This window comes from Cyrtonyx montezumae, unplaced genomic scaffold (assembly GCF_038088225.1).
Source record: "Cyrtonyx montezumae isolate F1298 unplaced genomic scaffold, pur_monq_1.0 scaffold_27, whole genome shotgun sequence".
Lineage (NCBI taxonomy): Eukaryota > Metazoa > Chordata > Aves > Galliformes > Odontophoridae > Cyrtonyx > Cyrtonyx montezumae.
Window position 1 is genome coordinate 2,970,156 of NW_027072014.1, and position 22,130 is coordinate 2,992,285.

The following is a 22,130-nucleotide window of genomic DNA, read 5'->3' on the forward strand; positions in this document are numbered from 1 at the left end:
AGCCCAGGCACTGGGTATATTTGATCCTACCCTTCCAGCTGAGCTAGATGTTCACGTAACTCAAGATGGCTTTGGCTGGGGCCTGTGGCAACGTCAGAGTTCTGTTCGGACCCCCATTGGATTTTGGTCTCAGGTGTGGCATGGAGCAGAGGAAAGATATAGTATGATTGAAAAACAGTTATTGGCTGCCTATTCTGCATTACAAGCGGTAGAGCCAATAACCCAAACGGCCGAAGTTATAGTCAAGACTACATTGCCAATCCAGGGGTGGGTAAGAGATCTGACCCACCTTCCTAAGACGGGGGTGGCCCAGGCGCAGACGGTGGCACGATGGGTTGCCTATCTCAGTCAGAGGAGTAGTCTATCTTCCTCACCGTTGAAAGAAGAGCTTCAGAAGATTCTTGGCCCAGTAACGTATCATAGTGATGCACCAAAACAAACTTCGGTTGCTCCACCACAGAAGAGTCCCGTCCAGGAAGGAAAATATCCTATTCCTGAAGATGCCTGGTACACGGATGGGTCCAGCAAGGGCAACCCAAGTAAGTGGAGAGCAGTAGCGTACCATCCTGCCACAGACACAATCTGGTTCGAAGAGGGGGATGGTCAAAGCAGCCAGTGGGCAGAGCTGCGGGCGGTGTGGATGGTTATAACCAAAGAACCTGGTGATGGTATCCTGAATATTTGCACAGATAGTTGGGCTGTGTATCGGGGGCTCACTCTTTGGATTGCACAGTGGGCCACCCAGGATTGGACTATCCACTCCCGACCGATCTGGGGCAAAGATATGTGGTTAGACATATGGAATACAGTCAAACACAGAACTGTGTGTGTCTACCATGTTTCTGGTCATCAACCCCTACAGTCACCAGGAAATGATGAAGCCGACACACTGGCCCGAGTTAGATGGGTTGAGAACTCTCCATCTGAGAATATCGCTTACTGGCTACATCAAAAGCTGCGGCATGCTGGGCAGAAGACCATGTGGGCAGCCGCTAAAGCGTGGGGACTGCCCGTACAACTATCGGACATCGCTCAAGCATGCCGAGACTGTGACGCCTGCTCTAAGATAAGACCGAGGTCGTTGCCTGAAACTACAGCCCATCTTGCTAGAGGACACAATCCTCTACAGAGGTGGCAGGTTGATTATATTGGGCCTCTCCCTCGGTCTGAGGGGGCGAGATATGCCCTAACCTGTGTCGACACCGCGAGTGGGCTAATGCAGGCCTATCCAGTACCAAAAGCCAACCAGGCATACACTATAAAGGCACTCACAAGGTTGATGGCTGCCTACGGGACACCGCAAGTCATCGAGAGTGACCAAGGAAGTCATTTCACGGGTGCAGTGATACAACGCTGGGCAGAAGAAAATAATATTGAGTGGCGATTCCACCTGCCATATAATCCAACGGGGGCAGGCCTTATCGAACGTTACAATGGTATTCTCAAGGCTGCCCTGAAGACAGACTCTCAGTCCCTGCAGGGGTGGACAAAGAGACTCCATGAGACCCTGCGGGACCTGAATGAAAGACCTAGAGATGGCAGACCCAGTGCCTTGAAAATGTTACAAACAATATGGGCCTCCCCACTTAGGATCCAAATTACGGGCACCGATAATGAAGTGAAACCTCAGATTGGCAATGAGAACAACCTTCTGCTCCCTGCCCCTGAGGACCTAGAACCAGGTACCAATAGAATAAAATGGCCCTGGAAGGTGCAGGTAGGACCACGATGGTGCGGCCTACTTGCACCTTGGGGGAGATTATTGGAGGTGGGGGGTTCGGTAGCTCCTCCGGTTATAGGTACATGGCCTACTGAAATAATGGTTAACACTCCAGTCTTCATTGCTAAGGGGACCCCTATCATGTCTCTGTGGCAGATCAGGACACCCCCTTTGGTGCCTGATATAGTCGTACAGCCACAGACATCGGGTCAAAGGGTCTGGTACAGGCGACCAGGGCGTGCCCCTGTACAAGCTGAAGTGTTAACCCAAGACAGGAATACGGCCTGTATCTTGCCCTGGAAAGCGGATCTTCCCCTCTTGGTACCTCTAAAACACTTGTATTACTCCCCATAAGTCTATGAATCACCAGAAGGAATCAAAACAATACTGCAGTGTTCCAGAGTTGTTATAAGACCATGTGAAGCATCTGGTGATGGTCTAACCGGGACTGATGACACGTAAGATGGACCTGCACTGTATGATTACATGCTTCCAGTAGATACCACCGAGCACTGGCCCAAAGAAGAGTTCGACGGATGCGCCGATCATCACTCATATCAGATTACATCAGCATGCGTTGCGACGGGCAATTATGTAAGCGTCGCGATGTATTGGGTCTCTGTATCAAGGGGAACTCACCTTATGGTTACTTGATCAGTGGTTCATGTCGTGAAGGGGTGGAGTGTATGGGAACTGCTGAATCACGGCCTGAACCACTGATTGGTCACCTGAGGTGAGCACCAAGTCAGCCATGGGGGCACAGGTGAAGGTGATATACCTGTGTGGGTGGAAGGGGTGGAGCCTAGTTCCTCCTCTCTCAAACCCCATTTAAGGGCTGACCACCACCAGGGAAGGATCTCTTCTTGGAGATCCCTTCCATGTGGAGTCCTCTGCGAGCCTTGTCATCTTAAAGGTGAGCCATCTTCTCTTTTGTATTACCTGTATAACTGTTTGTATAGAACTACTTGAAATATACCATCTTCTATACTATTCCCTGGTGGAGTATCGTCATTAGGAGTTATTTACTCTACAGTTGCCCAAGAATTAATTAACTATGGGAGAAAATATGGACCAGTGACTTCCTCCAACAGTAAATTTGAGATAAAGGCAGTGAGGTGGGCAGTGGCCAATTCGACCCCTCCCCTATCTAACCGGGACCCCAACAGATCTAAAAGGTTCTCATTTTCAGTGAAACCAAGTGGGCGAAATATAAATCATAAACATAATAGTTTTTGGATGCTGGGCCGGCAGAAGGGCATTCCACGAGAACTAATGGATGGATTGCCTACAGACAGCTTAGAGAAGTTAGTTAATGGCTGGCCAAAACAAAAGCCCGAAAGAAGTGACGCTCCACCTCCGAGTGTCCCCAACTTTGGAATCAGTATGGGCACTAGGACTGCAGGAAAACTAATGCTCTCGCCCCTCTCAAGTGAGTGGGGGGGAGGAGGGTGGATGTACGTTAGAAAACTTTCAATGAAAGGAAATGACCTGTTAAATATAGAAGACTAAGGATGCCTGGGAAAAGGAATACCAGAGTACCATTCACTGGATTATTCCCTCATTTTAACCATATTAACAAGCCCCAAAAGGGCAAGCCGATGTCCTCTTTTGTTTTACAGAAAACCCCCGTTGGACCTCGACTGAACACAGAAAGGCAGACAGCTGACTTTAATCATTTGTGTTTTGGGACAAATGCTGAAGATTTGATCATACTAGAACGCTGAATATACCTCTTGATTACATTGTGTATTTTGGTTGCATAGTATTGTGTTTCAGGTTGTTGTGGGTGTGGGTGCTGTCTTTAGGTCTGTTAAACTTCACACTTGGGTTTGAGTTTTCACAGGTTTTGCTGGCTTACTGGCTACTCCCTGCACAGTAATGCCATTCCTTTTGATCCCTTCTTCCACCTCTTTTTATCAAACTGATTATGATTTGCATGTAACTCTGCTATGGTGTTTTCAACTTCCTAATAAAGTTGGAAATGAACCAAAAGACCCATCTAATGTCTGACAGATGTGGCCACAAAAAGAAACCCATTATGTTGTTTATTGTAACACCAGTCCAGGAGTTCCATCCAAAACATGGTTGTTGGAAAGTGCTTATGTTTTGGTAAGTAAGGTGTATGTTTCTGTGATGTTTCTGTGTATGTTTCTCTAATATTTTATATTATGGGATATGCTAAACACTATCCCGCGAAAGTTCTATAGACTATTACATTACTTGAACTTGCCAAACTAGTATATATCTCTCTCAGCATTTCAATCGCTTTTGAGATGCTTAAATGACAATTTGGTTCATATTTAACCTTGAAGCAACATGCAGTATTGCAGCGTGGTGAAGTTATACCTTCACTCAGCCTATTAGAAAACATGTTTGTTCCATCTATGATCTTTGAAAACATTACATGGCAAATCCACGTATTGTTGAATTACACTAGATATGCATTCTGAGAATTAAAATCACCAATGCAAGTACTGATAATGCATTGCAAAACCAGTTAGTGCTTGGTATGTTGTTAAGGAATAGGTTGTTTGTGGCAAAGTGAATAACTCTAGTTGTTGTCTAAAATTGATGATAACGGTAAAGTTGTTTAACAATTTGTCCATGTTCCCGCCCAAACCTGGAAAGGCCTAGATGCTGATCTTATTTTTCCTGGCCTCCGGGTGGCCATGGGTGAAATGTATTCTATTTTATCTATTGTGTGTGATTGCAACGCTTCTGTTTATTCTTTGCATGATTCCCTGTTTTATTCAACTTATTCAACATGTTGTATCTTCAATGCACATTTTAACTGCTTCAACTAATGATGGACAAAACCAATAGATAAGAGTAACATTTGTAACTAAGTCCAAGAAATCTATTATAGCAATTTTGTAACATTTAACTCCCCATTACCTTCTCCCCTCTTTTCCCTTATGATTGTTTTTTATTTTTTTTTTTCCTCTCCTTCACCACCTTGGACAGATGTTTGCGCATCAGTTTCAAGCAATCTTTGAGCCACCGGGTGGTGTGAAAGACATAAACTGTTTTCCTTTGTCTCAAAGTTTGCTTCATAAGGCCTTTTCTGGTGACAAGACTCTGACTGATAACTGCTGGTTATCTGGATGGGTGTTATGGTGCCATTGTCTCTGCTTATGGTTGTAAAGATAAGCAGGAATAGGTGCAAATAGTCTTTTCCGTGGGAGTACAGCTTGGAGAAGCTTACCACCACAAAGACAATGCTCCTGCATGGCAATGAAGGCAACATCCGCTGCTGGCTTATCTGTTGGGCCAGACATGTCACACACAAATAAACTCCTGAGAAATGGGGGATAAAAGGCCTTAACTGAACTAAGGATTTTGGAGAAGAACTCCCAAAGAAAAGATCTTTGAGGAGAGCTCCCGAAGAGACTTGGGATGGACCCTGAGGCCTGCTTGCTGCCATCTCCCATCCCCCGCGGTGACCAGACAGGTTTTTGAGATCAACGGACCTACTACGAACCTCGCTGGATCCATGGTGGTGATTATATCTCTCTTGCTTTCTGCCAAGTCTCCTTGCTTTTCATCTCTTTTCTATCGCACACCTTCCCTTCCCCATATCCCTAAGCAACTAGTATTTGTAATAAACTGGTTGGGCTAACATTTGACCCGTTGTGTCTTAATCTTGCCCTCGGGTATACATATACATATAAAGAACCTCGTCTCCCTCCTTTATATTGGAGCGTGACACATCTTCATGTATCTGTTTGGCCCTATACCCTAAGTCCATCTGAATTAATGGACTTAGTCCAATGATTTCAACAGAAACCAAGAGAAAGTGTACCCTTTTGATTACTTTGTGGGACATGGGAGCAGAGAGTGTTGTGGTCGATGGACCAGAGGTCTCCAAACTCTCATCCATAACCTTGCACCCTGCCCTTAGACAAAGGCTATATGCTACTGTGCAACATAATGAAGAAAACAATTCACTAATGGATTGGTTGATGGGGGTGTGCTGCATCACTTGGCCTAATAAGGCTGATGTCCTGATACACACAGGCCTATAGTCCTCCACGGAGGACCTCCAAATGTATTTTCGTGAACTAAGTATGAAAGAGGCAATATATGAGGAATCCTTCAAAAGCCTGGATTTAGTAAAAATTTTTGGCTGGAATGAGGGGCTTAACTTTACAGCAGGCACCCTCCCAATATTATGGTATGTTAGTATCCATATTGAACCCCCTGGTGGCCTTGGAGGCCATTGTCCAGCAGGCTACTCAGCTGGTGGCTGTTTTGGGGGAAACGGGGTGCCTTCAGACCAGGTGCAGTATTCGAATATTGGAAGGGGCTGAGGTCCTCCCTGTAACTAAAACTAGTAGGCCCACCCCACAGACTCCTCAATTGGGACCTGTAAGCGTATCCCAAAAACAAATGTTTAGTGGTTTAATTTGGGCTGTGGGTTCGGTTTTCTAAAATTAATTGCCAGCCCAATCGTGTCCTCCTCCAACTATGGAGGCAATTAGAGAACAATCAAAAATTTCAAAAATCACTCTAAAAAGACAGGCATGAGCTATTGAAAAAATACCAGTAACATGGAACCTGGAAGATTTCCTGGTTCCCAGTAAAAGGAAAAAGCCTTCTCAGGTGACCTGAGCCACCTGAGGATAAAGATATGGCAATTGCCCAGTTCATGGCATAATAGGGGATGTTATTCCCTGTGTAACTAGGGCCTCTAGACAGGATTGGAAGCCCTATGTTGAACTGACAAATTTTTGGTCCCAGAAAATAAATGGTGAGTTATAGCATTGGTTGACACAGATGTGGAAACATGAGTTATTTATGGGGATACAACGAAGTTTAATGGGGACAAAGTGATGATCAGTAGCTTTGGAGAACAGACCATTCCTATTAACCAGACATGGTTGAGGCTGGATGTCAGGCATCTCCTGCCCCAGGAGTATAAGATGTCTTTTGCCTCAGACCCAGAGGGCCTATCTTGGGCAAAGACATTTTATGGGGTCTGGTTCTCCAAATGACTATAGGAGAGTTCAGACTTGGGAAAAGTGCATTAGCGTCTGGGTGGTGCAGGTGATATTGAGAGGCTACATGAAGCATGTGCCTATTCACCTGCTAAAACTGTGCTGGATTACTAATGTAAAGCAGTATAGACTCCTTGGAGGGACAAGAAGAAATATCCAGTACTGTGCAGGAATTAGAAAAAACTGGGATCATAAGACCTGCACATAGCCCTTGTAATTCCTCCCCATATGGCCAGTGCGGAAGTCAGATAGCACATGGAGAATGATGGTAGACTATAGAAAATTAAATAAGTTTGTTTATTGCCTATTCATGCAGCTGTACCTGATATTGCCTCCTTAATGGACATACTGAGTAGGGAAATAAAAGCCTACCATTGTGTCCTCCAAATGCAATTCTTCAGTATTCCAATTGCTGATGAATTGCAGGAGCAGTTTGCATTTACATGGGGAGGCAGGCAGTGGACCTTTCAGGTCCTGCCACAGGGGTACGTACATTCACTAACATACTGTAATAACCTAGTGGTGCGTGACCTAGCAGACTGGGGAAAACCTAATAATGTCAACTTGTCAACATGAGAGCATCAATATAATGATACATCTGACTCCCTGGAGGCAGTAGGGTGGGTGGCAGATTAACTGATGACCTATCTGCAGGAAAAGAGATGGGCTATAAACCCACAGAAGGGGCAGGATCCAGGCATATCTGTGAAATTCCTGGGAGTAGTTCAGTCAGGAAAGACCAAAGTACTACCCAATGCAGTAATAGGGACCAGGAATGCCTGAACCTTATCTATGACATCAAAGCAGTTGCAGGAATTCTTAGGTATATTGGGATATTAGTGTTCCTTTATGCTTCATTTAGCGCAGGTGCTAAGACCATTATGTAGACTCGCATAAAAGGGCAAACTATGGGACTGGGGGAGAATGGAACACGAGGCTTTCCAACAGACAAAATTGACTGTTAAACAAGCCCAGAAGTTGGGTATATTTGATTCTAACCTCCCAGCTGAACTGGACATCTGTGTCACTCTGGATGGTTATGTCTGGGGCCTATGGCAATGCCAGAGTTTCGTTTGAACCCTGATTGGGTTTTGGTCTCAGGTCTGGTATGGAGCAAAAAAAACAATTATAATATGATTGTGTCAACGGTTTACGGACAGGTTCGTCCCGGTTCCGTGACGATTGGTGCGGGGGACCCACGGACCCATGCCCCGAGAAAGGGGAAGGGGGAAAAGGAAAAGGGAGATGGGCCTAGAAAGAAAACAGCAGCAACAATCTGAGGAGGAAAGCTAATTTACTAAATAACATATCGGAAAGCAAAATAACACAATATAATACAATATAATTGGAATTAAAGCTAATAAATAAATGAGCAAGAGAGAGTGTCCAATAAACCGAAGGCCTTATGCTAACGCTGAAAGCGAGACGGCAGCGAGCACCCACTGCTGAGTCGATCCCAAAGGAAAGAGCCAGTGTCCCATGACCACAGACAGTTTTTATCTTTCCCTCTGAGCGTAAACACGTAAGAACGCAAAGCATCACAAAGTCCTCTGGGGAATGTAGTTCTTCTCTTCTGAGACAGGTATACCTGGAACTATCGATGATCCATGGAGCTGGAGCATTAACTCTTTAACTCTAAATGCACTACATGATGTTATGATGTGGAATACTAGTACCAAAAATCATAAAACCATGACATTTTAGTTAATGAGAAAGTTATTGGCTGCCTACTCCACACTGCAGGTGGTAGAACCAATAACCCAAACATCTGAAATCATAGTCAAGACCACTTTGCCAATTCAGGGGTGGGTTAAAGATCTGACCCACCTTTCTAAGACAAGAGTGGCCCAAGCCTAGACTGTGGCACATTGGGTTGCCTACCTCAGCCTGAGGAGTAGTCTATCTTCATCACTGTTGAAGGAAGAACTTCATAAAGTCCTTGGCACAGTGACATACCATAGTGATATGCCAGAAGAGATGATGGTTGCTCCACCAGAAAAGAGCCCCATCCAGGAAGAGAAATATCCCATTCCTGAAGATGCCTGGTATATAGATGGGTCCAGCAAAGGCAACCTGAGCAAATGGAAAGCAGTGGCATACCATCCCTCCACCGACACCATATGGTTTGAAGAGGGAGATGATCAAAGTAGCCAATGGGCAGAACCGTGAGCTGTGTGGATAATTATTACCAAGGAACCTGGTGGCAGTGCACTGAACATCTGCACAAATGGTTGGGCTGTGTATCAGGGGCTCACTCTTTGGATTACACAGTGGGCCACCCAAGATTAGACCATCCACACCCAACTGATCTGGGGCAAGGAGATGTGGTTAGACATATGGAATGTGGTTAAACACAGAACTGTATGTGTCTAAGTTTCTGGGCATCACCCCTTGCAGTCAGCAGGAAATTACAAAGCTGAAACACTGGGTTAAGTATGGTGGACTGAGAACTCTACTTCTGAGAACATCGCCCACTGGCTACACCAGAAGCTGCGACATGCCAGACAGAAGACAATATGGGCAGCAGCCAAAGCATGGGGGCTGCCCATAATGATGTCAGATATCATCTAGGCATGTCATGTTTGCAACGCTTGCTTGAGGATGAGACCAAAACATTTGCCAGAGACAACTGCCCACCTTGGCAGAGGACATAACCCTCTCCAAAAATGGCAAGTTGGTTATATAAGCCCTCTCCCGTGATCTGAGGGGCCAGATATGCATTAACTTGTATCGACATGGCAAGTGAACTGATGCAAATTTCTTCAGTGCCAAAAGCAAAACAGACTTAAATCATAAGTTCATAAGTTCATAAGGTTGGAAAGGACCTATAAGATCATCTAGTCCAACCATCCTCCTATCACTATCCCTACCCAACTACTAAATCAAATCCCTTAGCACCTCATCTAAACGCTTCTTGAACAGCGCTAGGGATGGTGCCTCAACCACCTCCCTAGGCAGGCCATTCCAGTGCCTGACCACTCTTTCAGAGAAAAAATGTTTCCTCAGGTCTAATCTAAATCTTCCCCGGCGCAACTTGTGGCCATTCCCTCTCGTCCTGTCATTATTTATCAGGGAGAAGAGGCCCACCCCCTCCTCACCACAACCCCCCTTCAGGAAGTGGTAGAGTGCAATAAGGTCTCCTCTGAGCCTCCTCTTCTCCAGACTAAACAATCCCAGCTCCCTCAGCCGCTCCTCATAAGACTTGTGCTCCAGACCCCTCACCAGTTTTGTTGCCCTTCTCTGAACACGCTCCAGGGCCTCAATGTCCTTCTTGTAGTGAGGGGCCCAAAACTGAACACAGTACTCGAGGTGCGGCCGTACCAGAGCTGAGTACAGGGGGACGATCACCTCCCTGCTCCTGCTGGCTACACTATTTCTAATACAGGCCAGGATGCTGTTGGCCTTCTTGGCCACCTGGGCACACTGCCGGCTCATGTTGAGCCGAGCATCAACCAACACCCCCAGGTCCTTTTCCTCTCTACATTCTTCAAGCCATTCTGCCCCAAGCCTATAGCATTGCATCAAGGCTTTAACCAAGTTAATGGCAGCATATGGGACTCTGCAGGTCATCAAGAGAAACCAGGGTACACAATTCACGAGCACAGTTGTACTATGCTGGGTGGAAGAGGACAACATTGAATGGTGATTTCATCTACCATATAGTCTGATGGGGGCAAGCACCTCATTGAACGTTATAATGGAATCCTTAAGGATGCTCTTAAGATAGACTCTGGGTCCCTGAAGGGGTGGACAAAGAGACTGCATGAAACTCTGCAGGACCTGAACAAAAGACCTAGGGATAGCAGACCCTAAAGATGATTCAGATAACTTGGGCCTCCCATCTTGGAATCCAAATTATGGGCACTGACAATCAGGTAGGACTCCAAATTGGCAATGACAGTAACCTTCTGCTCCTTGCCCCTGAGAATCTAGAACCCAGTACCCATAGAATAGAATGACCCTGGAAGGTGCAAGTAGGAACAAAGTGGTGTGGCCTACTTGCACCTTGGGGGAGATGATTGGAGGTGGGAGGCTCAGTAGTCTCTTTGGTAATCAGTACATGGTCTACTGACATTGTGGTCAACACTCCAGTCTTCATCGCTATGGGAACCCTCATTGTGTCCTTATGGCAGAGCAGAACTCCCCCTCTTAATACCTCTGAAAAATCTGTACTACTGCCTGTGAGTCTTTTGAGTCTCTAGGATCACCAGAAGGAACAAAATGTCATAAAAGTGCTCCAGTGTCACTGTGAGATCAAGCATGACACCTGGTGATGGCCTACGCCTACTACAACATATGTGGGACTGAGGGAACGTAAGATGGACCTGCACCAAACAACTGCATCCCTCCAGTAACACCATTGAGCACTGGCCCATGAGAGAACATGAACCTCAACACAGAGAAGAACATCAATTGTCTTACATTGTGTCAACCTGTATCGCGATGGGCAATTGTATAAGCATAACAATGCATTGGATCCCTGTATTGGAAAAGGCTCACCCTCCAGTTGGCTCAATCAGTGGTTCACGCTGTGAACGGGTGGAGTATGTGGGGACTGCTGAGCCCCACAGCCTGAACCATTGATTGAGCACATGCAGAAAAGACCTGGTCAGCCCTGGAAGCACAAGTGAAGACAATTCACCTCATTTAGAGTGAATTAGACCTCAGTTAAAGGCTGACTGCTAGTAAGGATAGGTCTCTTGTTGGAGGTCCCTTCTTTTGTTGTTCTTTTCTGTAAATTTAGATTCACCATGCTCCCAGGTCTACTTTCTCACAGTGCACTCTAATGCTCTCGAGTCATGAAGGGAAAGAACTGATGTAAATTTATGGAGTGACTAGAGTCAAGAATTGACTGTGATGGAGGCTGAAATAAGCCTCACTGGTAAAGACTGGCAAAAACATCCTATTGTGACTGGCCCAGGGGCTCCATGCATACTCGGTACAGGTTATCTCAGAAGTGGGTATTTTAAGGATCCCAAGGGGTATCAATGGGCTTTTGGAATGGCTGCTGCGGACACAGGTAACATTAAGCAGCTGTGTCTGTTTTGTCTGGCCTGTTGGAAGATCTGTCTGATGTGGAGTTGCTATGAGTGGAGAAGCAACAGATACCAATTACTACTAAAATGGTGCACAGAAAGCAGTACCGCACTAACAGGGATTCCTTGCTCCCCATTCATAACTTGATTTGTCAGCTAGAGAGCCAGGAAGTGATCAGCAAAAATCATTCACCTTTTAACAGCCCCATATGGCTGGTGTGTAAAGCCAGTGTAGAATTAAGGCTGACGGTACCTGGAACCGTTTGCCTCAGGAATGGAAACACAGCCCAACCATATGCCACAGGTTGATCCAAAATGCACTGGAGCAGGGTGGTGCTCCCAAGAATCTGCATTATATTGATGATATCATTGTATGGGGCAATGCAGTAGAGGAAGTTTTCAAGGATGGAGAGAGCATAATCCAGATCCTCCTGTGAAGCAATGTGAAAGGACCCGCACAGGAAATTTAGTTTCTACGTATGAAATGGATACCGTGCTCAAAGGAAAATACACTGTTTGAACCTTGAGAAAAGTAAAAGCAGGAGATGGTCTGTGGCGAGTGGGAGAGGAAAAGTGCACTTTGAACAGGGGACGCCCTGCCAGCACTGCCTTTCACACCCGCCGCCGACGCATTCCTGTTTGGGTTTTTTAGGATTAGGATGATATCAAGAGTTACCTCCCTCAGGATGGTTTCTCACTGCTGTTAATTGTTGGGAATTGCTAAAAGTCATTTTTCTCTGAGGCTCTCAGCCAATGATTGTGTGCTATTCTCTGTACGCCCCTGTCTTAAACACTATAAGAATAAGGCTGTCCGGGTAATAAACTGAAGCCTGATCATTCATGTATTGAGTCCTGTCGTGCTCCCCGCCCGAGAGCAATCCACTCGGACCCTGATATCCGCAGCAATGTCCCAGTGGATATATGATTAACAAAATCACTGCCATGTCTCCACCCACTAGCAAAGAAGAAACTCAACCTTTTCTGGGCGTAGCTGACTTTTGGAAAATGCATATTCTAAACTACAGCCTCATTGTAAGTCCTCTTTATGAGGTAACATGGAATAAGTACCATTTTGCTTGGGGTCCTGAGCAGCAGCAAGCTTTTGAGCAAATTAAATTGGAAATAGCCTGTGCTGTGGCCCTGGGGCCAGTATGGACAGGATAGGATGTAAAGAACATCCTCTACACTGCTGCTGGAAAGGAAGATCCCACTTGGAGTCTGTGGCAAAGAGCCACAGGAGAGACCTGAGACTGACCCCTTGGATTCTGGAGTTGAGCGTACAGGGGGTCTGAAGAGCGCTACACTCCAACTGAGAAGAAGATCATACCTGTGTATGAGGGGGTTCAGGCTGCTTCTGAACTAATCGGTACTGAAATGGAGCTCCTTCTAGCATGCTGACTGCCAGTGCTGAACTGAATGTTTAAGGGAAAGGTTCTCTCTATCCATCGTGCTACTTATGCTATTTGGAGTAAGTGGGTTGTGCTCATTACACAGTGAGCTTGAATGGGGAACCTCAGTCGTCCAGGAATCCTAGAAGTGATCATGGACTGGCCTGAAGGTAAAAAGTTTGGAGTGTCACCAGCGGAAGAGGTATCACATGCTAAAGAGGCCCCACCATACAATGAATTACCAGAAAATGAAAAGAAATTTGCCCTGTTTGCAGACGGATCATGTTGTATTGTGGGGAAGTATCGCAGATGGAAATCTGCTGTGTGGAGCCCCACACGACGAGTTGCAGAGGCCATTGAAGGAAAAGGAGAATCAAGTCAATTTGCAGAGAATAAGGCTGTCCAACTGGCCTTAGATATTGCTAAATGGGAGATGTGGCCAGTGCTTTATCTTTATGCTGACTCATGGATGGTGGCAAATGCTTTATGGGGGTGGTTACAGCAGTGGGAACAAAACAACTGGCAACGGAGGGGTAAACCTATTTGGGCTGCTGAACTGTGGAAAGACATTGCTGCCTAAACAAAAAAATTGGTTGTAAAGTTGCGTCACGTAGATGCTCATGTGCTCAAGAATTGAGCTACTGAAGAACAGAAAAATAAACATCAGGTAGATTGAGCTGCTAAAATTGAGGTGGCTCAGATAGACTTGGACTGGCAACACAAGGGTGAATTATTTTTAGCTCGATGGGCCCATGAGACCTCAGGCCATCAAGGAAGGAATGCGACCTATAAGTGGGCTAGAGACCGAGGGATGGGCTTAACTATGGATGCCATTGCACAGGTTATCCATGACTGTGACACATGTGCCATAATTAAGCAGGCCAAGAGGATGAAACCTCTCTGGCAGGAAGGGCGATGGGAAAAGTATAAATATGGGGAGGCATGGCAGGCTGATGATATCACCATGCCACAAACTCGCGACGGTAAGAGTTATGTGCTCACCATGGTGGAGGCGACCACTGGGTGGCTTGAGACATACGCATTACCCCATGCTACCGCCCAAAACACAGTCTTAGGTCTCGAGAAACAAGTCTTATGGCGACATGGTACTCCAGAAAGAATTGAGTCCGATAATGGGACTCATTTCAAAAATTCTCTTGTGGATATCTGGGCCAAAGAACATGGCATTGAATGGATCTACCATATCCCCTACCATGCACCAGCTGCTGGTAAGATCGAGCGCTACAACAGGTTGTTAAAAACCATGTTGAAAGCTATGGGTGGTGGGACATTTAATATTGGGAGAAGCATCTGGCAGAAGCCACCTGGTTGGTCAACACTAGGGGATCAGTCAACTGAGAGGGTCCTACACAGTCCAGCTCTCTACAGACCATAGAGGGTGATAAGGTCCCTGTGGTGCACATAAGGAGCATGTTGGGAAAAGCGGTGTGGGCCCTTCCAGCCTCTGGAAAGGGCAAATCCCTACATGGAACCGTTTTTGCACAGGGACCTGGGTGCACCTTGTGGGTGATGGAAAAAAATGGGGATGTCCAGTGTGTACCACAAGGGAATTTGATGCTGGGGGAGTGCAGTCTGTGATTCCATGTATATGTATGTGTAGATATGTTTGTATGTATTTCATGTCATTACTGTTTTGGTTCTATATAGATATGTGTTAAGCATGATGTGGAATAAGGGGTGGAATATTGTGGTTTTGATACCAGTATTCCACATCAGAACATCATGCAGGCAGTTAAGGAATTAATGCTGTTGGGGAGCAGCAGAGGGGCGGAGCTCCACACCAGATGCCAGGCCCACTCTCTCGGCTGCCTTGGAGATTCAGCATGTGTGCTTCTTCCCTAACGTAAGCTCTCTGTTTTGGTTTGTAAACTTTGTCTCTCTAAACTGTTCAATTTTATTATATTTAGTAAAGTTACCATTCCTTCTCAAATTGTTCAGTTGTTTTTTTTTGTAGACCCATCTATTTCCTCCGTTCCCCCCCCTGGAGCACAGGCTCTGCTCGGGCAGCCACGTGGCCACTGACGCACAGTTTTTTTTTCTCTCTCTCTCCCTTCTCCATTTCCCTTGTGTCACTGTCACGGATAACACCGTGACACCCCTCCCTGGAAGTGTTCAAGACCTGGCTCAATGGGGCTTTGAGCAACCTGGTCTAGAGGCATCTTTGCCTATAGCAGGGGACTTGGAACTAAATCATCTTAAAGGCCCCTTCCAACCCAAACCTTTCTATGATTCCATGAGTATCACAATTGAAATAAAGAGATTAGTTTCAGCAGAGTAAAAATGTTCCAATCTTAAGTGTTGTATGTGTCATGGCACTTGTTAAGATGATGTTAAAAAAAAAAAAAAAAACCTATAGCAATTATCACTTGCACACTCTCTTCTTGCATGCACCAACACCATTTCCCAACCTACTGCATCCCCCTTTTTCTGTACCACTTTGACAAAAAATATAATGGGACTTTGTTTAGATCTGTTGCTGTGAAGCAATGTTTCAGAAATCCTACTGTTCAGTTTTGAATTGTGATCTTGTTCTGTTTCAGAGTGGAAAAAAATCTATGAGAGTTATTTCTGGCACAAGCAAGAGGACTATGCAATTGATTTTCCCCAAAATCTGTTTATAATTAACAGCTCTTTTGATGGTCATCTTTTCTATTCTCCTTTTTTTCTCAAAACCCTTTTTTCTTATTAAATGTCAGCTTCTCTCTAAAAAAAGGGAGAATACCTTACATGCTTGCTTTTCCCCACAACTGATCATCACAGGCTTCTCCAAATCTATGTTTTTATTACATAAATTTTCTGATTTGGAGTGGAGGAAATCAGAAGATTTTACTCAAGGTGTATCAGTAAAAAAATAAAAAATAAAAAACATAGTGAACACTGCTAAATAAAAGAATCCAACAGAAATTATATAGTTGTCATCAGTTTATGGGCTGGTTCGGCCCAGTTCCGTGACAATTGCTGTGGGGGAATCACGGACCCACGCCCTGAGAAAGGGGAAGGGGGAAAGGGAAAAGGGAAAAAGGGAGATGGGCCTAGAAACAAAACAGCGGCAACAATCTGAGGAGGAAAGCTAATTTACTAAATAACATATCGGAAAGCAAAATAACACAATATAATACAATATAATTGGAATTAAAGCTAATAAATCAAATAAAATGAGCAAGAGAGAGTGTCTGATAAACCAAAGGCCTTACGCTATACGCTGAAGGCGAGATGGCAGCGAGCACCCGCTGCTGACTTACTCTGAATGGAAAGAGGGTGGCTCATGACACACAAACAGTTTTTATCTTTCCCTCTGAGCAGAAAAACATAAAAATACAAAGCAACGCAAAGTCCTCTGGGGAATGTAGTTCTTCTCTTCTGAGACAGTTATACCCGGAACTATCGATGATCCACGGAGCTGGAGCATTAACTCTTTAATTCTCAATGTACTACATGATGTTATGATGTGGAATACCAATACCAAAAATCATAAAACCATGACAGTAGTATTTATTGAAGAAGAGGCTGCAATGTGGAAAATGGTATTCCATAACTACTGAGGTAAAACTCTTGATTATGTTGTGATTGGGCCTCAAGAGAGAAGTTTGGAGGCTGGATGCATAAGGGTGAAATGATCCTAAAATAGATCTGTTCTTCCTACCTGGACCACTACAGAAATTATTTCATGGCTAGGCTGAACTGTTAAAATAGTGAAAAGATCATTTACTTACCTATGTGTCGCCTAGTCATTTCCACCGTTGCATTTCTGTTGACATTGGAAAGCAGACCTAGACAAAACCGTTCTGAATTAGATGGATCTGTGAAGCCATCTACAGTCAGGGAAGGCTGTGATGCATGGAAGGTTTCTCCCACTCTTTGGTTCAACTCATAATACGCTATTGAACACCAGAACGCAGGTTCCGAATAAGTGACTGGCTGCAAGTCTGAAAAAAATAAACAAAATTAAGAGTAGCACAGAATTTGAGACTGAAATGACCCTATCTGCCCTGCTTTTCTTCTCTTCCAGAAATAACAGCTCTTGTCTCCTCAAGCTATGCATATTACAGTTCTGCTTGCTGTTGTTTTTACCTACCTCAGCAAAAAGAATGAAATTCAGTTTTTCATACAAGGGAAGAGAGGAGGTGATCTAAAATGAGCACAGCTTGAATATTTCAGTACTTTCATTTTACTTAATGAAATGATTAGGCTGCTGTGAGTTCCAGACATTGAGACACTTCTGTTGCCTTTCTGTAACTTGAAAATACTTTGGTAATGTTAAAGAAGAGATTCAACTGAACCACTCAGAGGTTTTACTCTTTGCTAGAAATTCAGTTGCAGAAATAGGGTAGTTGTTAGCTAGTTATTAACCCAGCTCTATGATGCTTATCATCTGGAAGCCAATCCAGACTTTTCTAAGTTATAGTTTTATTTTTAGTGTAATTGTATCCATAAAGAGGAGTACTCACACACCAAAACAAAAGTGTTTCCAGCTTACCCAGGCTGTGATTAACTGGGGAGAGAGTACTGGGAGACAGCTCTGCTGGAGATCCTGTTGGAGCAACACATATTGGTTCAGAGCAAACGATTCTTGTTATTTCAGACAGATAGATATGACTGTTATTTTAGGTACTAGCTTCATCTTAACGTTTTTTGGACTAAGAAATCTCAGAAAACCTAGAACAAGTTTTCTAACATGTCTCATCTTTATTCAGAATTCACATTTAATTTTCCAGACTTCTGGGAACCTCTCTCTCCTCGTAAAGAGCCTAGTCACATCTCAGTGGAGCATTTGGCAGAGCTTTCTTCATGTGCAGTCTGTGAAAATTTTTTTATATACTTCTCCAGTGAGAAGGTCCTTCAACAGAGCCTTCCTAACAAGAATTAATTTGAAATGCAACACAACAGGTTGTACAGAGGGCTGATGCTGTTATCACTTGGGCTAAAGACATGCCACTATATGTAAAGGGATCACAATGAGCAATCCCAAGTCTTCAAAGTGCTGAAAAATGAAATGTTACCTGTATCCATGCTTTGGTTCAACTGCTGGTCACTTGTTTCTCCATCTTCACTGATATATCCTGGAGGTGGTGTTTCTGTCAAACAAAAAATATCTATTTACTGTTTAAACAGATGAGAAACTTGTAAGATTTAGCATTTGGGGTTTAGTTCTTAAGTCCTCGCAAGTGCTGCGTGATATCTGAACACCAAATTAGAATTTCATTTAACTGGATTTCCTTCCAGTAGAAGCTCCAACTCATTATCTTCCTGTTGATGTAAAATGCATCATCCCTGTGTACCTGTCAGTTGCTCACGTGTTATATAATTAATGGACAATCCTTGCTTGTTCCATGTAACAAAGATACTTCCATTATGACAACTAACAATTTTGCAATTGTGTTCAACAGCTTTCACATTTAGTAGAATTACAAATGAAAAAACCATCTGGTGACTGTACAAAAAAATAGGAGCTGTCATCATGCAGTATAACCATCAGATCAGACACCTTCCCACATCTTACAAATTGTGAGATTTACAAGTTAATTTTCAGTTCAGTCACCATATCCATTTTTCTTCAGCACCTAGCAGTTGCTTTCACTCATTAACAATAAGGGTATTATCTAATGAGTTATGATACACAAGCTCTACTTGTTATGATAAGTCTCAAGTGCTATTAAGAACATCTATTCTTATCACTGGCTTTCTTTAAAGATGGGACACTGGGCAAGTGTCTCTTCCTACTTATTAAAGACAAAATGTCAGTCTCTTTAGTGAAAGTGGTCAAAGCCAACTGTTCTCTACAATCACCTTAGAATTGTCTCTGAAACATCTAAGAGATTAAACATTTAATTACATATTATCAAACAGCAGAAACAAAGGTAAAGCCTTCTGCTTCAGTATTAAAATCAAATTGTGTCTTTATCATGTTGGAGATTTACAGATGTAGAGTAACATCAGAAGGAAGTCAGCAAGTGGAAATTTGATTAAATCAGTGGATTAAATAAAAGTGAACTAAGAGAACTACAACTTTGGTTCACTATATAAAACCAGTACACTAAATATAGATATGGCAAAATTCAAGTGAGAACTTAAAAGGAAAATCGAGGGAAATCTTTACTAGTAAGAATACAATGATGAAAATCACACTTCTTTTGAACATTTTTATAGAATTTGTTGTGATAAACTGGATTCCACTCATCTTTTGGTCATTTGATATATAGTTAAGCCCACAGACATGGTCAAGGTCAATAGCCATTTCCAATCCAACCCACAACTCCTGTTTCCAGCACAGGTTATGTTCCATATCTAGCTGTCTGGACACAGACTCCCTCCATCTATTAATACTATTTTAGGGTTAGAGGTGAGCAACAGCACAGCTGGAAATAAATGTTTAAATGCAACATTAACAATTCCTAGTCAGAAGTCTGGACGAAACAGCTCGACACATCCCAAACTTGGAAAGGCCCTGAAGACTTATACTGCACTTACCCAATCACCACCTGCCCAGCAAACATAGACAGTAGGTGAAATCAATCTCTTTGTAGACCAAGCAAGCCAATACTTTGTAGACCAATAGTACCACAGTTGTAGTCTGGCCTGCTACAGAAAACAATTTGCTGAAGCAGGCTGTCAGACACACAAGGCTTATCAGAACCTATCTAAATAGTAAAGATTAGCTATTAATGCCAAAGTGAGATTTAGATATGATTCTTGAATACAAGAGCAGGGTGTCAGTGGCAAAAAGGAGGCAAGGTGTGGTGAGCTGCGTAAATGTGTAAATCATATGAATGCCTGCAATCACCTTGAGTGGGCTTCTTGTAAATAGCTACCTAGAGCTCCTTGAGCTTGTTTCCTGGATTTCCAAATGGTGCTTTTGCAGTAAGCTGTCCACAAACACCATCAAAAGCCCTCAGATAGAGTCAAAAAAGTATATGTAAGTGAAGAAGCAACATCAAGTTCAAGCATATTAAATATCTCTTTAAAGATCTTGTCATGGAATCATAGAATGGCTTAGTTTGGAAGGGACCTTAAGATCATCTAGTTCCAATCTCCTTATATGGTAACAAATTCTGTATTAATTAAACAAATTCAATGAAATTTTCTTGGTGCCAATTCAATTTTCAGATACATTTAAAGGAAATACAAACAATATCCTGCATAAGACATGTAGATGCAATTTGTACATTGCACATGTTTGAGTTTCAACGCAGTCATTCCTCTAGAATCAGGAACTGAATTCTCAGCTTATTTGAAGTCCTTGGGTGCTGTAACATAGTTGCCTTAAACATTTATGAAAAACATGGCTCAGTTTTATATTCCAGGCAACTTCCTGAAGTGATAGGAAACATGAAATTGGGACAGGAAACAAAGGTCATTCATTTCACATTCCTTATGTATGCACTGTTGTAGGTCAGTCTTGATTTATTTCTATTTATTTATTTATTTATTTGTGTGGGGAAGAAGCAAAGAGAAGGAGAACTCTTTATTAATTCAATATGGTTATAGTGAATACTAACAATAAAACTGTATGTACACTGTAGTTACAAATACACAAAACAAATCTCAATCAATTATGAGCTACAGAACAAAAAAATTTGAAGACACTGTTGTTTTCAGGTGTTCCATTGGAATTAATAGAGGAAATCAATAAGAATTAATTTATTGAAACATCATTCAATTCATTTGATCACGCAGGAGAATGAAATTACCATCTTTGCTCCATTGCAGCATTAAGTGTACTCTGTCAGGGATGTAATAAATCTGGGTAAGAATAATGGTCTTAGGATATGGAGCCTGGGTAAGAATAATGGTTTTAAGATATGGAGCAATGTTGCGTGCAAAGTTTACGGGAAACCATACTTAATAACAGAAACCAAGACGACTGGACCAAAACGACTGGATCTGGTTTCAATAGAACTAGACGTTATCTGAAGAACTGAATGTTGTGAGAGAACTGAATGTTATAGAAACCTAATCGAAGGAATTTGGATGTTATGGAGATTACTAAACCATGTGTAAACCGTGTGGTTATTAATCACTATAGCCTTTATGTAAGCTTCTTTTAATCAATCACGTAGCTAAAAGATTGTGTGCTGTACACCTAATCTTAGCAACCGAATAACTATATAAGCAGATATGTAACCAACAATAAACGAAGCTTGTTCACATTGAATATGTGTATGCTTCCCCACGTCACTCTGGGTTAACCTTGGACAAATGCTGCAAACCTAGTTTGCAACATCTGGCGCCCGAACAGGGACCCTGAGTGCGTAGGTTTTGGACCAAAGCCTCTGCTGCTTTGCAGCAGAGAAGCTACGTAGGACCGGTTGACCGCACAGCGGTACCGGCACAGCTGCGAAAAGCGGAAAAGCAGCGTAGCTTCGGTTGACCGCATAGCGAGACCGGCACGGGATCCAGGGGCTAAGCGACTGGCCAGCGCAATTTCTCCTCCTCAGAGTACCTTTGTTCCTGCGGAACAGAACGGATGGAGCGAGAGGTAGCCCAAAATCTTTTATCATGCTTTTTAGAAAAGCGGGGAATTAGTGCTGGCACCCTTAAAGCAGTGCCAAATATTTTGGATTATGGGCGGACAGTGGGAGTTTTCTTGCACGCAGGGACATTGTTTAATATCGATCAGTGGCGTACCTTAGGTGACGTGCTGTGGGATCATGTTATTGATGACAGAAAGGAGGCGAAAAAGCTGATGAAGCCTTGGAGGGAGATTATTAATTGTATAAAGCGGCATAAGATTGAGCAGGAGGTAGCAGGGCAAGCAGCTGCTCAGTTGCATGGCGGAGCTGCCACTGCGACTGGTCGAATTGAAGATCCCCCTCAGCCGTCCCTAGGGATCCCTGTCCCTGTACGGGTATCAGCGGTGCTGCCTACTGCACCAACAGCTGAGGACCCGGAGGCAGAACCTGATCTGTTTCCCTCAGAGGAGGGAAACGGGGATCTCCCACCGCCACCACCACCGCCATTACCTCCTCCA

General features: G+C 43.7%; 1 protein-coding gene across 1 annotated transcript in view; it reads right to left on the reverse strand.

Annotated features, from left to right (window-relative positions):
- The window catches only part of LOC136051199 (mothers against decapentaplegic homolog 2-like), a 167,348-nt gene that overhangs the window by 42,029 nt on the left and 103,189 nt on the right, over positions 1–22,130 (reverse strand). Inside the window, exons 5-7 of the mRNA XM_065740534.1 lie at positions 18,163–18,237; positions 17,640–17,693; positions 16,876–17,088 (exon numbers count right to left, since the gene is read on the reverse strand). Of these exons, the coding sequence (XP_065596606.1) occupies positions 16,876–17,088; positions 17,640–17,693; positions 18,163–18,237 (342 nt within the window). The remainder of the gene's footprint in view (positions 1–16,875; positions 17,089–17,639; positions 17,694–18,162; positions 18,238–22,130) is intronic.